This window comes from Urtica dioica, chromosome 5 (genome assembly GCF_054948205.1).
Source record: "Urtica dioica subsp. dioica isolate 48M chromosome 5, U.dioica_male_clone48M_v1_H2, whole genome shotgun sequence".
Classification (NCBI taxonomy): domain Eukaryota; kingdom Viridiplantae; phylum Streptophyta; class Magnoliopsida; order Rosales; family Urticaceae; genus Urtica; species Urtica dioica.
Genome location: NC_142760.1, coordinates 24,289,874 through 24,305,788, shown reverse-complemented (window position 1 = coordinate 24,305,788; position 15,915 = coordinate 24,289,874). Strand labels below are relative to the sequence as shown.

The 15,915-nt window shown below is 37.9% G+C and overlaps 1 protein-coding gene across 1 annotated transcript; it reads right to left on the bottom strand.

Annotated features, from left to right (window-relative positions):
* Positions 1-12,856: 12,856 nt before the first annotated feature.
* On the bottom strand, positions 12,857-15,177 carry LOC149397639 (uncharacterized). Its single transcript, XM_089614300.1, has 3 exons — positions 13,561-15,177; positions 12,990-13,451; positions 12,857-12,922 (listed from the first exon to the last, which is right to left on the bottom strand). Exons 1-3 carry the CDS (start codon positions 15,175-15,177, stop codon positions 12,857-12,859), a joined length of 2,145 nt encoding a protein of 714 aa, XP_089470426.1.
* Between the last annotated feature and the right edge of the window lie 738 nt (positions 15,178-15,915).

Here is a 15,915-nt window from a genome sequence, read left to right as displayed (position 1 = left end):
ACTTCGGGATCTGTGTTCATCCTTAATGGTGGAGCTGTCGTGTGGAGGAGTATTAAGCAATCTTGCATTGCTGACTCCACAATGGAGGCAGAATATGTGGCTGCTTGTGAAGCATCCAAAGAGGCTGTATGGCTTAGAAAGTTCCTTAAGTATTTGGAAGTTGTTCCAAACGTCGACGAGCCCATGACCCTTTATTGTGATAATAGTGGGGCTGTCGCTAACTCAAAGGAACCTAGAAGCCACAAGCGCTCTAAGCATATTGAGAGGAAATACCATTTGATTCGAGAGATCGTGCAGCGCGGAGACGTGGAAGTGAAGAAGATCTCAACGGTGGACAACCTTGCAGATCCATTCACCAAGGCCCTGGCGAACAAGGTCTTCGACCAACATCGTGAGGGATTAGGCATGAAGGACTACACACACCTTCTTTGAGTCAAGTGGGAGTTTGTTGTCAATGGTGCCCACAAGAAGAGTAGTAGTGTCTATTTATGTACATTTGATGTCATATAGTCTTACGAAGACTCTTGCTTGTTATTGCTTATTCATTAATAAAAAGTTGAAACGTTCATTCAATCTTCCTTGTCTGAAGCTTTATGATAAAACCATAGTCTTTTAGTCCATAAACAAACTAAACAACTTACGAAGAGACAAATGTAGATTTGCATGAACAAACTCTTCGTAGTTTGCTTAAAACGATATATTCGCAATCTTAGGGTCAAAGGACTATTGACCTCAGTATGATTGTTAGAAGAATCTATGATGTCTGGTTATTAGGCATTGAGAGTTGGAGACTCTATAGTTCTTCTAGGTATCTTCCGAAGGTACTGAATTGACCAGTGCACTTCTAGAGACAATATAAGAACAAACCATTTAACCTCTTATGTCTCGAAGTCACTATGTATGAATTGCATCATGCTTACCTTAATCCTGAAATGAGACATGCCATTTCACACCTTAGTATTCTCATTTGAGAAAGTCAAATTTCGGACTCACTATGTGATTCCGAACAAGGCCTATTGGTGAGGTACTAAGTTGTGAGTCTGTCATGAGTAACTTTGTGAAGTTCTCATAGATATGGAATTCATGTACAAGATTGCTGAAATGCAATGTATGTCACCTCATGCTTTGTTCCTTGGAGTGTGAATAAATGAACTGGCCAGTGTCCAAATTGAGTCCTGACTCTTTTGGATGAAACAATGTGACTTGTTAGCTCCTCGTCAATAAATTGTTTCTAACTTATTCACAAGCGACAAAGGAGTTGAGGAAATAACAGCTAGAAGGGTAAAATGGTAATTTAGTAAATCCCGACTAGCTGATGACATTCATGAAGGGTAAACATAGATAATATTCAGTGGATCCGCTCATCATAATTAGGTCGAATTCTTGAGTAGAAAATAAATTCATTTGAACCGAGAGATTTTCAGTGTCAGCTCTTTAGTGGAGTCAGTTGGCATTAAGCTAAACTTGGAAAAGGTTTGTGAACTTTTGAGTCCAAGTGTTTAGCTAAAGCTTTGTTCATTTGGGTCCATGAGGTCACTGTCACGAATCACATCGATAGGAATAGTTAAACTGGAAGCTAAGTCAAAACAAGAACGAAAATAGTTAAAAGGGTATTTTTGTCTTTTGAGACATAAGGATGAAATGGATGTCAATAAATTTTGACAAGTTCATTTGATGACTTAATGTCACTCGGCCATAATATGATTAATTGGGCCTTGTGAATTAATTTCATTTCATAAGAATTTTATTGAAAATTCTTAATGGGCCTTTTTCATGTTGTCATGAACAAAATGGAAAAGCTTCTAGAAGCCCTTTCTAGATGGTGTAGGCGCCCATATTACCCAAGAGGAAAGAGAGTTTATTTTGTGCATAAATGTATTAAGATACTTGCCAAAAGAAAAAGAGGAAACAAATTTCCCCTAAGGGGAAAGCATGGTAGGCGCCCAAATGTGGTCAAGAGAGAAGCAAATAAATAAGGAAACAAATCCAAGGCTTATTGAAGCACATGTTGGACGTGTAAAGCAAGGGAAAAAGGGGAAATAAGATTTCCTCATAAAGGCTTGGAAAATAAGAGGAAACTACTTCTTTCCAAGGCCAACCCTTCTCCTATAAATAGGACCCTCATTCCTCTCATTCTATTCATTCCACATAAGTTAGAGATTGAGAGCTTCTCTCTCTAGACCTTGTGGTGGCCGAAATCCTCTCTCTCTCTCTTTCTATTTTATTTTCGATTTTTCTTGTTTTGGCACCTAGGTCCTCACTTGACCTAGCGTTTAGCTCTGCGACTTCGAGACTCGTTCTCAAGTCGTAGTGTTTAAAAGTGCCCACTCACTGATTCCTTCTTTTCGAGTGATTTAGTGATAGAAACTTTCGTGGTTGCTCGAGGAGCCGAGGAAAGAAAGAGAGACGTGCTGCGAGGGGAGACGAGCGTTGCAACTTTCCAAAAGCTTCTACAAGGTTCAAGCTTCAAGAAAGGTTAGTAACTTTAATAGCTCATATTGGTTTTTATTTACATGTACATGCTCTTGTCTAGGTTAGTAAAAACTAGTTTTACTTAAAAAGAAAATTTTTAAAATTCCGCCGCTTAACGAAGCGTTAAACTTTTTCTCAAACCCTAGATCGATTCCAACAGAGGCTCCTACAACGCTTATTTTAAGCGTTGTAGAAGCAGTTCGCCGCGGCGAGAAATATACATCGCCGCGGCGAGCTCCTACAACGCTTAGAATAAGCGTTGTAGGAGCGTTTTAAAATCTGAAAATTTCAAATTTTTTTAACTACTCGCCCATTTCATATTCTATACTTAGCGCTTTTTTTCAATTTTCCCTCATTCTGATTCCTTATTCTACTTCATTTCTTCTCATCTCTCTCTCCACTACTCATCTCTCTCGTCCCTCTCTCTCTCTCCGCCACTCTATTGCCGCCCCGCCCATCTCTCGCCACCACTCTCTCTCTCTCGGCCCCTCTCTATTCTCGCCGTCGCTCTCTCTCCGCCCCTCTCTCTTCTCGCCGTCGCTCTCTCTCCGGCCACCACCCTCTCTTCTCGCCGCCCCTCTCTCTCCGGCCCTCATACTCTCTTTTCCCCGCCCCTCTCTCTCCGGTCCTCACCCTCACTCATTGCCTCCGCCTTGACCTCCACCTCGCCCCTGCCCCGCCTCCACATCGCCCAGCCCGGCCTGCACCTCGCCCAGCCCCGCCTCCACCTCGCCCCTACCCCGCCTCCATCTCGCCCAGCCCCGCCTCCACCTCGCCCAGCCCCGCCTCCACCTCGCCCAGCCCGACCTCCACCTCGCCCAGCCCCGCTCCACCTCGCCCCCTGCCCCGCCTCCACATTGCCCAACCCGGCCTCCACCTCACCCAGCCCCGCTTCCACCTCGCCCCTGCCCCGCCTCGACCTCGCCTCTCGCTCCCCACGTCATCGCCTTCACCGGGTATGTTATTTCCCAACTTGTTTTGAATTTAATTTTATTTATGTTATTATTTAGTTAGAATTTGGTATTTATTTGAAGTTAGGAAGAATTTGTATTGGATTTTAGTATATTGGATTTGAATTCGTTGTATTTGAGTTTGATATTGATTGTATTTAAGTTGGAATCGGATGGATTTGAGTTAGAAATTGAGATTATGTTTTGAATTTTGTATATTAGATTCCATGTCGTCCACTACTACTACTTCTAGCGGTAGTGGTAAAAGAAAAGTTAGAAGACAACTAGCACTTAACTCCGATGAACAAGGAAAACGAAAAAACACTCTTATGGTTCGGGTTAATAAGGCTAAAACACTTGGTAAAAAAATCCCGGTACAATTTGATGATAAAGGGCAACCAATCGGTAAAGAGGGTGATGAGTTGTCGAGTTACTTTGGCGTGTTAGCAAGAGAACACGTTCCACTTTCGATGCGTGATTGGAGATGTAAAGACAACGCCCAAATTAAAGAACGGATTTGGAACGAAATGCAAGAAGGATTTACGATTCCTATCGAACAAAAACACGATTGCCTTATGAGAGTCGGAGAAGCGGCAATGTTATTTCGTCATGAGATATATAACGGTCTACTCAAAGACATAATCAACGAACCAATCGCCTTAAAGAGACCGGCTTGTATTTTGAAATTCTATACAAGTATCACCGAAGAAGATTGGATAGCATTTGTTGAGTATAGACGAACCAAAATGTTCAAACAAACATCGGAACATGGGAAATCAAATATCGGAAAAAGTGTGTACAAATCTCGAACGGGCCGAAATGGATATCGAAAGCTTGATCAAGAAAAGGTTAGATTCATTTTTTTTCTTTTAGTTATTCCAAATGTTGCAATTATTTTTTAATTTATTATATAATTACTTCTTACTAGCATGACGAAACGGGGGAATGGCCTACGAAAGAGGAACTTTGGATTGACTCGTGAATGAAAGACGTAGATAACTACAAGGATGAGAAGGACAAATTGATGGGAGAAAAAATCGTAAGTTCTTTACCTTTGTTATAACAATTAACCTTGTAATTTTATTTTCAAATAATTTTATGTGTAGAAAACGTTATCACAACAAGCATCGCAAGGGACATGGTTGCCGGAATCGGGAAAGAGTGTTTTGCAAGAAGCTTTGGGAACGTCGCGAGTTTGCGGTCAATCCAAACACACGTCGCGTTTTAAGTACTTTGTTCCTCCAACGCCCAACGAAGAAGTAATGAAGATGCGTCGGGAAATGAGCGAGTTAAAGTCTTTGGTGATGAAGGCCTTCGGTGGAAATGGTAGCATTAATGTCGAGTCGCCTAGTGTCGAGCAAGTGGAAGAGAATCTCAACGCGATGGTTTTTGATGATAAAGAGATGGCAAATGTTGAAGAACACGTCAATGAAGCGGTCTCTTTAGGTATGTTTAATTTTTTTTTTATCTATTTATTAATAAAGATAAATGTTTTGGTATTAAGTTATTGATAATATTCTTGATTTGCTTAGAACACGACGATGTTGATGATCGTCCGAAGATCGATCCTATCATTGTTGATGATCGTCCGAAGATCGATCCTATGGTTGTGGAAAAACCCAATAGTGTTCATGCTAGTTGCTCATTGAATCCAATCACCCCGGTGACACCGACTTTGGATGAAAGCGTCGAGTGTCTTCTTTTCATAGATGATGTTGTGAAAGGAGGCATGATTCATGTTGCAAATGGGCGAGCATACTTAAATGGGAGTGTAGTTCACTCTTTACCTTTGAAGGAAGGGAATGTACGTGTGACCGTTTTGGGGGTTTTGATTAAAAAAGCAAAATTGCCAATTCCCACCGAAGAGGCTCAAACCATTGAAGATGCCATAGGAGGATTTGTCTCGTGGCCGAAGAGATTGATCGAAATGGACACGGGAATAGAGAGTCGCGGTCCGGTTGTCAAACAACTCTCAAAGCTCGGTTTTGAGAGTGAACCTAGCATCGATGATGCTAAGAAGATTCCGTACAAGATGATTAATCGAAAGTTTCGATTGCTCGCTCAACATGCCAACAAAGTAATGTTACCGGAAGGGGATGTGATTATGGTCAATGTTAGTCCAAGTCTCGCGGCTATGCCGATTCCAGTGTCATTTGAAGATGTTTCCGACTTTTTGCAATACTTGGAAATTGGCGCGGGGAGCATAACGGTCTATATGGAGTAAGTGTTTTCTTTATATGTGTTTTTAATATAAATATTCAATATTTAGTGTTTTGATCAATCAAATACTTGTTTGTCATAGCTATCTACGCTCGAGGCTAGAAAAGGCGAAGAAGAGTCGAGACTATTGTTTTATAAATCCGGGCTTAAGTTCGTACATCGAAAACAACGACGAGGACGCTTATCTGTCAAAACGAGTCAAGGACGTTGGAAACATTGTACGAAAATGCAAATTTGGTGAACTAGCTTTGATGCCGTACAATAAAGGTGCGCATTGGATGCTCGTTGTCCTCGACCCTTGGAGAGATAGTGCTATGTTCTTCGACCCGTTAAGAAATAAAATTCCAATCGATTTAACTCGATTGATAAAAAGGTAATATTTTGATTTTTTAAACTATTTTTTATTATAAATCATTGTAGAGGTTTTTTTTCTTATGATTGCGGTGTTATAGGGTTTTTGTGGATTTCAAGCTCGAGCACCAAAACGCCCATAATAACGGACAGTCAACGTACATCAATGCTTGGAACGCTCCGAGACAAACTGGAAACACGGAATGCGGGTATTTTGTTATATCGTATATGGGCGATATAGTCGTAGGAGGTGTAGGAAAATTAGAAAGTAAGAAAAACTATACAAAAGAGGATTTAGAGAGAGTTAGGGAAGAATGGGTAACTTATGTACAAACATTTATTCATTGTGATGATTAGTTAGTTTTTGTATTCAATTTTGGATGTAAATATTTCTTTTGAATGTTTTGAAGATGTAGATATTATTTTTTGGATTGAAGGTTATTTTCGGGTGCCATATTTTTTACACCGGGTTTTAGTACGTGTAAAAAATGATTTCGGCTTCAAAATGAAGCCTTCGCCGCGACGACTTAGACATTTCGCCGCGGCGAATAACGTTTGACGCGGCGAAAAATAAGAGTCGCCGCGGCAAAAAAGATACCGAGAGCACATTATTCATACATCAACACCTCGCCGCAGCAATGTTTCGGTTTCGCCGCGGCGATATACACCACGCCGCAGCTAAGCTACAACGTCGCCGCGGCGTGTTTTTAAAAAAATAATCAGAACGCTTCTACAACGGATTTTTATCCGTTGTAGAATCCCCTCGCCGCGGCACAAAACCTACGTCGCCGCGGCTAAGTATAATTCCCGCCGCGGCTACATGATTCTACAACGGTTTGACAATCCGTTGTAGAATGTTGTCGCCGCGGCGCGGAACGTACTTCGCCGCGGCAAACAAGTCGCTGCGGTGAAGTATAATGTCCGCCGCGGCGAAATGATTCTACAACGGATTGAAGATCCGTTGTAGAATATCTCGCCGCGGTGAGAAATATACTTCGCCGCGGCGAGATGTTTGAAAATATTTAAAAATTACATAATGGATTCAAACCGTTGTAGAAGCTTCTACAACTCTTAAATATCCGTTGTAGAATCTTAGTTTATACAACGGATAATTAAACGTTGTAGAAAGCTGTTGGATTCTACAACGGATTTTTAAGCGTTGTAGAAGCTTCTACAACGCAGGATTCTAAAACGCTTGAGAAGCGTTGTAGAATCATTCTACAACTATTTTTAAGCGTTGTAGAATCCTAGTTTTGTAGTAGTGATAAGTCGACCGAGGCAACTAGTTCAACTATTACTAGTTGTCTAATTTTGAACTAGCCAACTGGAACGACTTTCATCAAGTTGTCAATAGACGACTAGTACGACCAGAAAGACCGTCTATAACAACTAGTCGACTATTCTCTAGTTATCCAAGTTCTCAAGTTATACTTACATATTTTAAGATGATCACACCTATATTTTGATTAATTTACTAGTAGTTTCATAAGTCGACCGAGGCAACTAGTTCAACTATTACTAGTTGTTTAATTTTGAACTAGCCAACTAGAACGACTTTCATAAAGTTGTCAATAGACGAATAGTACGACTAGAAAGACCGTCTATAACAACTAGTCGACTATTCTCTAGTTATCCAAGTTCTCAAGTTATACTTGTATATTTTAAGATGATCACACCTATATTTTGATTAATTTACATGATGAAATATCAATTTTATGTTAATTGAGAAATTAAATATGACTAATGAGTTTTTTTCATCGTCATGAAGTTACACACACGTTGAACACATGAAGACTATGTTATATTACTAGTTGTTATAGTAAATTATAAGTGTTTGAAAAATTGAACTTCAATAATGTAAATAAATGATCATATATTTTTCAAATATCATTGTTCAAGTTATATTACTTGTTTTTATAAGATCTTAGACCTTCAACAATTGTTTAAAATGACAAGTTATAAACCAATAAATGGTTAGTTAAGTTTGACTATAAAGACTCACTAGTAGTTTCATAAGTAGACCGAGACAACTAGTTCAACTATTACTAGTTGCCTAATTTTGAACTAGCCAACTAAAACAACTTTCATCAAGTTGTCAATAGACGACTAGTACGACCAGAAAGACCGTCTATAACAACTAGTTGACTATTCTCTAGTTATCCAAGTTCTCAAGTTATACTTATATATTTTAAGATGATCACACCTATATTTTGATTAATTTACTAGTAGTTTCATAAGTAGACCGAGGCAACTAGTTCAACTATTACTAGTTGTCTAATTTTGAACCAGCCAACTAGAACCACTTTCATCAAGTTGTCAATAGACGACTAGTACGACCAGAAAGACCGTCTATAACAACTAGTCGACTATTCTCTAGTTATCCAAGTTCTCAAGTTATACGTATATATTTGATGATGATCACACCTATATTTTGATTAATTTACTAGTACTTTCATAAGTCGACCGAAGCAACTAGTTCAACTATTACTAGTTGTCTAAATTTGAACTAGCCAACTAGAACGACTTTCATCTAGTTGTCAATAGACGACTAGTACGACCAGAAAGACCGTCTATAACATTTAGTCGACTATTCTCTAGTTATCCAAGTTCTCAATTTATACTTACATATTTTAAGATGATCACACCTATATTTTGATTAATTTACTAGTAGTTTCATAAGTCGACCGAGGCAACTAGTTTAACTATTACTAGTTGTCTAATTTTGAACCAGCCAACTAGAACGACTTTCACGAAGTTGTCAATAGACGAATATTACGACTAGAAAGACCGTCTATAACAACTAGTCGAGTATTCTCTAGTTATCCAAGTTCTCAAGTTATACTTGTATATTTTAAGATGATCACACCTATATTTTGATTAATTTACATGATGAAATATCAATTTTATGTTAATTGAGAAATTAAATATGACTAATGAGTTTTTTTCATCGTCATGAAGTTACACCCACGTTGAACACATGAAGACTATGTTATATTACTAGTTGTTATAGTAAATTATAAGTGTTTGAAAAATTGAACTTCAATAATGTAAATAAATGATCATATATTTTTCAAATATCATCGTTCAAGTTATATTACTTATTTTTATAAGATCTTAGACCTTCAATAATTGTTTAAAATGACAAGTTATAAACCAATAAATGGTTAATTAAGTTTGACTATAAGGACTCACTAGTAGTTCATAAGTAGACCGAGGCAACTAGTTCAATTATTACTAGTTGTCTAATTTTGAACCAGTCAACTAGAACCACTTTCATCAAGTTGTCAATAGACGACTAGTACGACGAGAAAGACCGTCTATAACAACTAGTCCACTATTCTCTAGTTATCCAAGTTCTCAAGTTATACGTATATATTTTAAGACGATCACACCTGTATTTTGATTAATTTACTAGTAGTTTCATAAGTCGACCGAGGCAACTAGTTCAACTATTACTAGTTGTCTAATTTTGAACTAGCCAACTAGAACGACTTTCATCTAGTTGTCAATAGACGACTAGTACGACCAGAAAGACCGTCTATAACAACTAGACGACTATTCTCTAGTTATCTAAGTTCTCAAGTTATACTTACATATTTTAAGATGATCACACCTATATTTTGATTAATTTACTAGTAGTTTCATAAGTCGACCGAGGCAACTAGTTCAACTATTACTAGTTGTCTAATTTTGAACTAGCCAACTAGAACGACTTTCATGAAGTTGTCAATAGACAAATAGTACGACTAGAAAGACCGTCTATAACAACTAGTCGACTATTCTCTAGTTATCCAAGTTCTCAAGTTATACGTATATATTTTAAGATGATCACACCTATATTTTGATTAATTTACTAGTAGTTTCATAAGTCGACCGAGGCAACTAGTTCAACTATTACTAGTTGTCTAATTTTGAACTAGCCAACTAGAACGACTTTCATCTAGTTGTCAATAGACGACTAGTACGACCAGAAAGACCGTCTATAACAACTAGTCGACTATTCTCTAGATATCTAAGTTCTCAAGTTATACTTACGTATTTTAAGATGATCACACCTATATTTGATTAATTTACTAGTAGTTTCATAAGTCGACCGAGGCAACTAGTTGAACTATTACGAGTTGTCTAATTTTGAACTAGCCAACTAGAACGACTTTCATGAAGTTGTCAATAGACGAATAGTACGATTAGAAAGACCGTCTATAACAACTAGTCGACTATTCTCTAGTTATCCAAGTTCTCAAGTTATACTTGTATATTTTAAGATGATCACACCTATATTTTGATTAATTTACATGATGAAATATCAATTTTATGTTAATTAAGAAATTAAATATGACTAATGAGTTTTTTTTCATCGTCATGAAGTTACACCCAAGTTGAACACATGAAGACTATGTTATATTACTAGTTGTTATAGTAAATTATAAGTGTTTGAAAAATTGAAATTCAATAATGTAAATAAATGATCATATATTTTTCAAATATCATCGTTCAAGTTATATTACTTATTTTTATAAGATCTTAGACCTTCAATAATTGTTTAAAATGACAAGTTATAAACCAATAAATGGTTAATTAAGTTTAACTATAAAGACTCACTAGTAGTTTCATAAGTAGACCGAGGCAACTAGTTCAACTATTACTAGTTGTCTAATTTTGAACCAGCCAACTAGAACCACTTTCATCAAGTTGTCAATAGACGACTAGTACGACCAGAAAGACCGTCTATAACAACTAGTCGACTATTCTCTAGTTATCCAAGTTCTCAAGTTATACGTATATATTTTAAGATGATCACACCTATATTTTGATTGATTTACTAGTAGTTTCATAAGTCAACCGAGGCAACTAGTTCAACTATTACTAGTTGTCTAATTTTGAACTAGCCAACTAGAACGACTTTCATCTAGTTGTCAATATACGACTAGTATGACCAGAAAGACCGTCTATAACAACTAGTCGACTATTCTCTAGTTATCTAAGTTCTCAAGTTATACTTACGTATTTTAAGATGATCACACCTCTATTTTGATTAATTTACTAGTAGTTTCATAAGTCGACCGAGGCAACTAGTTCAACTATTACTAGTTGTCTAATTTTCGACTAGCCAACTAGAACGACTTTCATGAAGTTTTCAATAGACGAATAGTACGACTAGAAAGACCGTCTATAACAACTAGTCGACTATTTTCTAGTTATCCAAGTTCTCAAGTTATACTTGTATATTTTAGAGTAAATGGCGGCAGAAGTCCCTAAAGTTTCCAGAGACAGCTAAGTTGGTCCCTATTCTTTTTTTTTTACTGCGAAAGTCCTTCATGTGTAGTTTAAGTCATGCCGTTGATCCCCAACCCCATTTTAGCGTCAATTATTGACGAAGTTACAACAAAAACGTTAGTATTAACTGACTGTGGGGTTTAAGGCAGAATTTAAACAAATAAAATGAAATAAAATGAAATAAAACAGAATAAAAACAAATGAATACAAACCCAAATGAAAGGCCATCGATAAACATTTCCCTAAATCCAAAATTGAAAACCCTAGACTAAATTCCATCTGTATCGTGGTAATCAGTTCAGCACGAAGTCAAATGGGTGATTAAGGTTCAGCGTCGTCGGTATATAGCCACTCACAGCGCACGTCGAGGCGAGGAATCACTGGGAGTCAAAACTCGGTATCTCATGGTCGGATAGTTAATGGACGTTGCTCGTGTGGGGTCGCGGTGGTGCAAAGGACATCGTGGACGGATTCAAACCCAGGTAGAAGATTCCTTGGTTGTTACAAGAAAAAGGTAAGTTATCGGATTCAAACCCTAGTTTTTTGTTTGGTAGTTTAATTTCGGTATTAAACTAGGTCTGAGTGATGTAGGCAGATGGTGGATGCACAAGTTTTAGGTGGGTTGACCCAGACATTTGTGAGAGGTCAAAACAAGTCATTCCTGGGCTACTGAGAACAATTAACCGCTTGGAGTTGGAGAATCGCCACTACAAATAACAAGCAGAAGCATCAAGTGTTTGTAGCAAAGAATGTTGTAGCAGAGTTCAAGTTATGGTAAAAGAACCTGTGAATAAGATGTTGTACATAAATACTGGAGTGTTTGTAATGATGTTTGTAGTGATAGTATACAGCTGTGGTCGATGAGTGGTAGTGTAAGTTGTAACTGAATTGAGTTGTAAAAGTGTATCTGGTTTGAATGTTATGAATGGCAAGCTAAACTTGTAATGAATTGGTATCTGGTTTGAATGTTATGAATGGCAAGCTAAAATTGTAAGGAATTGGTATTTGGTTTGAATGGCAACTCTGGTTTGAATGGCAAGTCTGAATGTTATGAATTGGTATCTGTTTTAAAATTGTAATGAGTAGGTACTGAATTGGTACTGAAATGGCACTCAAATTGACACTGAATTGTAACTGATATTGAATTGAATTGGCACACACATGGGCACTGCAATTGGCACTGCAATGGTACTGAATTGGTACTGAATTGTACTTGATATTGACACAAAAGTTGAACTGAATTGGCACTCAAATTGGCACTGCAAATTGGCACTGAATTGGCACTGCAATTTCACTGAATTGGCACTCAAATTGGCACTGCAATTTCACTAAATTGGCACTCAAATTGGCACTGCAATTTCACTGAATTGGCACTCAAATTGGCACTCAAATTGGCACTGCAATTTCACTGAATTGGCACTGCAATTTCACTGAAATAGTACATCATAATAAACAGATTCCAAAACAACATACTACAACTACATAATCTTTTTTCAGCAGTATTCCAACAAAACAGGTATGCACACCAAAACAACATATAAAATCTAAACTTGTGACTGAGCAGTTTGCTTCTGTCTTCTCGCCCTTCACTTGATTGTCTCTGGTGCAGGGTTTTGAGTCTTAGGTCTGCCCATCTTCTTTGCTGGCTTGACCTGTGAAACAAGCAAATCAGTTGTCCAGATTCACATATAAAATTTTTCAAGTCAATTCAAATTGTACCTGACTTGATCCTGGATTAGAACAGGTTCTCTTGGAATGGCCTTCTACACCACAATTGCTGCAGTGATTCTTTTGCCCCCTCCTAGAATGTTTTGTTGCAGTTGTATACTCTGGAGCTGCCTCATCACCTGGCCCAAACCCAAGAGCTGCCTCATCACCTGTTTTGTTCCTTTTCTTCTTAGGTCTTCCAGGCAATGTGATTTCTGGCGGTGGCAGAATTTTATTGAGACCAGGTTCTGGCCACTTATCTGGACTTGCCATTGGCTCAATTATCACACTGTAACACGCATTGTGAGCCTCACGCTTGTACCAACTGTCTACATACTCATAGTCTTTGAGTCCAGATGCCCATATACATGTCAAGGCATGTGGACATGGTATGCCAGACAGTTGAAACACCCTACAAGTGCAAACCTTAAGCCTCAAGTCAACAACAAAAGACTGTGAGCCTTGAAAGTTAACCTGGCAATTGAAAAACAATGTATTCTTAAGCACTTGAAAAACAATGTATTCTTAATCACTTGAAAAACAATGTATTGTTCATGTATTGAAAACAATGTATCAAAAGTACCTGGAATTTGGAATTTCCAGCAAGTGTGGACTGACAGTATCTTGATACAGTCTTGTGCTTCTCAATTATCTCCATGATCCTAGGACCAACTGGTGTTTTCCATTTCTGAGCTGCATCTCTTTTTTTTGCAAACCGGCACATTAGCCAAAACCTAATCTTCTCTAACAAAGTGACTATAGGTTTGTCTCTGGCCATGAGTATTGCATTGTTGAAGCTCTCACACAGATTGTTCGACAACATGTCACTTTTGACAAGTGTTTTGAATTGAGACCTACTCCACTCCTTAGGGTTTTTCTGACTAAGCCACTCAAAGGCCTTCTCATTCTCATCTTTTAGCTCAGCCATTTTGAGCTTGAATTCTTCTTCTGTTGAAGCTCTAGCACAGTTCCACATCAGTTGCTTGAGTAATAACCCCTTGTGTTCCTTCTTAAAGTTGGCATGTAAATGCCTAACACAGAATCTAACTTCTGCACCAGGAAACACCTCTGAAATAGCCCTCTCCAAACCCTTCTGCCTATCACTAATCACAGTAAATCCAGTTGAGTTTTGTATGCCAAGATCCTCACTGAGAAGCAGCATGAACCACATCCATGTGTCTGTATTTTCCTTCTCTACCACAACATAAGCAACTGGGAAGCATGAGTTGTTAGCATCAATACCCACGGCACCAAGTAACATGCCCTTGCAATATCCTTTGAGAAAGCATCCATCAAATCCCAATAAGGGTCTGCAACCTCTATTAAACCCCTCCTTGCAAGCATTCAAACAAATGTACACTCTTTGAAACAGTCTTTTGTCATCAACTAAGTCTGTTTTCAGTATAGCTGTTGAACCTGGATTAGTTGCAAGAATTTGCTTGCAATAATCTTCCAAAATGGCATATTGGTTTCTAACAGAACCTTCTAGGGCATCTCTGGCATTCTTCCTGGCTCTAGTAAACACTGGATATGAGACATTGGTGTAATGAGCTGCAGCAACTAGCTCTTTGAAGTTCTGATAGTCCATGTTAGGGTTGAGCCTAAAGTGCTCAAGGAACTCAACAGACAACCACTTACTGGTGACTAATTTATTATCAAACACTAGTCCACACTCATGATTGTCTGAAAGAGTGTTGATTCTCATAGTCCTATTATCAGAATTCTGAACTTTAGCATATAACGTCCAATTACAGCCTTGTCCTGTGCACCTAGCTCGTACTCTGGTTTGATCATTATGCACATACTTGAATGTCCTATGTTGTTTAATGAAAACCTCTCTTAACGTGCATCTCAGAGACTCAACAGATGGGAAAAGCATACCCAATTTGAATTTGAACTCTCCTAAGTTTGCTCGCGGGTTGAATGACATCCTCGACGGCTGCTCATCGTCTTCGTCGTTGAGGCTCTCAAGCTCGCTCTCTGACCTAATGCCTTTAGAGTCTTCGCCTGGACCACCCTCACCTTCTTCACATGCCTGATTCACCGACGACCACCATTGCTGAGGGTGCTTTGGATGTTGATCTTCGTCATTCTCTTCCTGGCCAACATATGCCTCCTCTGCGAAGTCAAACTCTTCACCATTTCCTTCTTCAATTTGGGGTTCTTCGATTTGGGGTTCTTCGATTTGAGGTTCTTCCATTTTCAGTGTGTAATGTTAAATGGCGGTTTTATTTTTAAAACTCTTTCATTTGGGTTTGTTTTGATTTGTTTTTATTCTGTTTTATTTCATTTTATTTAATTTTATTTAATTTTATTTGTTTAAATTGTGCCTTAAAACACACAGTCAGTTAATACTAACGTTTTTGTTGTAACTTCGTCAATAATTGACGCTAAAATGGGGTTGGGGATCAACGGCATGACTAAAACTACACATGAAGGACTTTCGCCGTAAAAAAAAAAAGAATAGGGACCAACTTAGCTGTTTCTGGAAACTTTAGGGACTTTTGCCGCCATTTACTCTATATTTTAAGATGATCACACCTATATTTTGATTAATTTACATGATGAAATATCAATTTTATGTTAATTGAGAAATTAAATATGACTAATGAGTTTTTTTCATCGTCATGAAGTTACACCCACGTTGAACACATGAAGACTATGTTATATTACTAGTTGTTATAGTAAATTATAAGTGTTTGAAAAATTGAACTTCAATAATGTAAATAAATGATCATATATTTTTCAAATATCATCGTTCAAGTTATATTACTTATTTTTATAAGATCTTAGACCTTCAATAATTGTTTAAAATGACAAGTTATAAACCAATAAATGGTTAATTAAGTTTTACTATAAAGACTCACTAGTAGTTTCATAAGTAGACCGAGGCAACTAGTTCAACTATTACTAGTTGTCTAATTTTGAACCAGCCAAC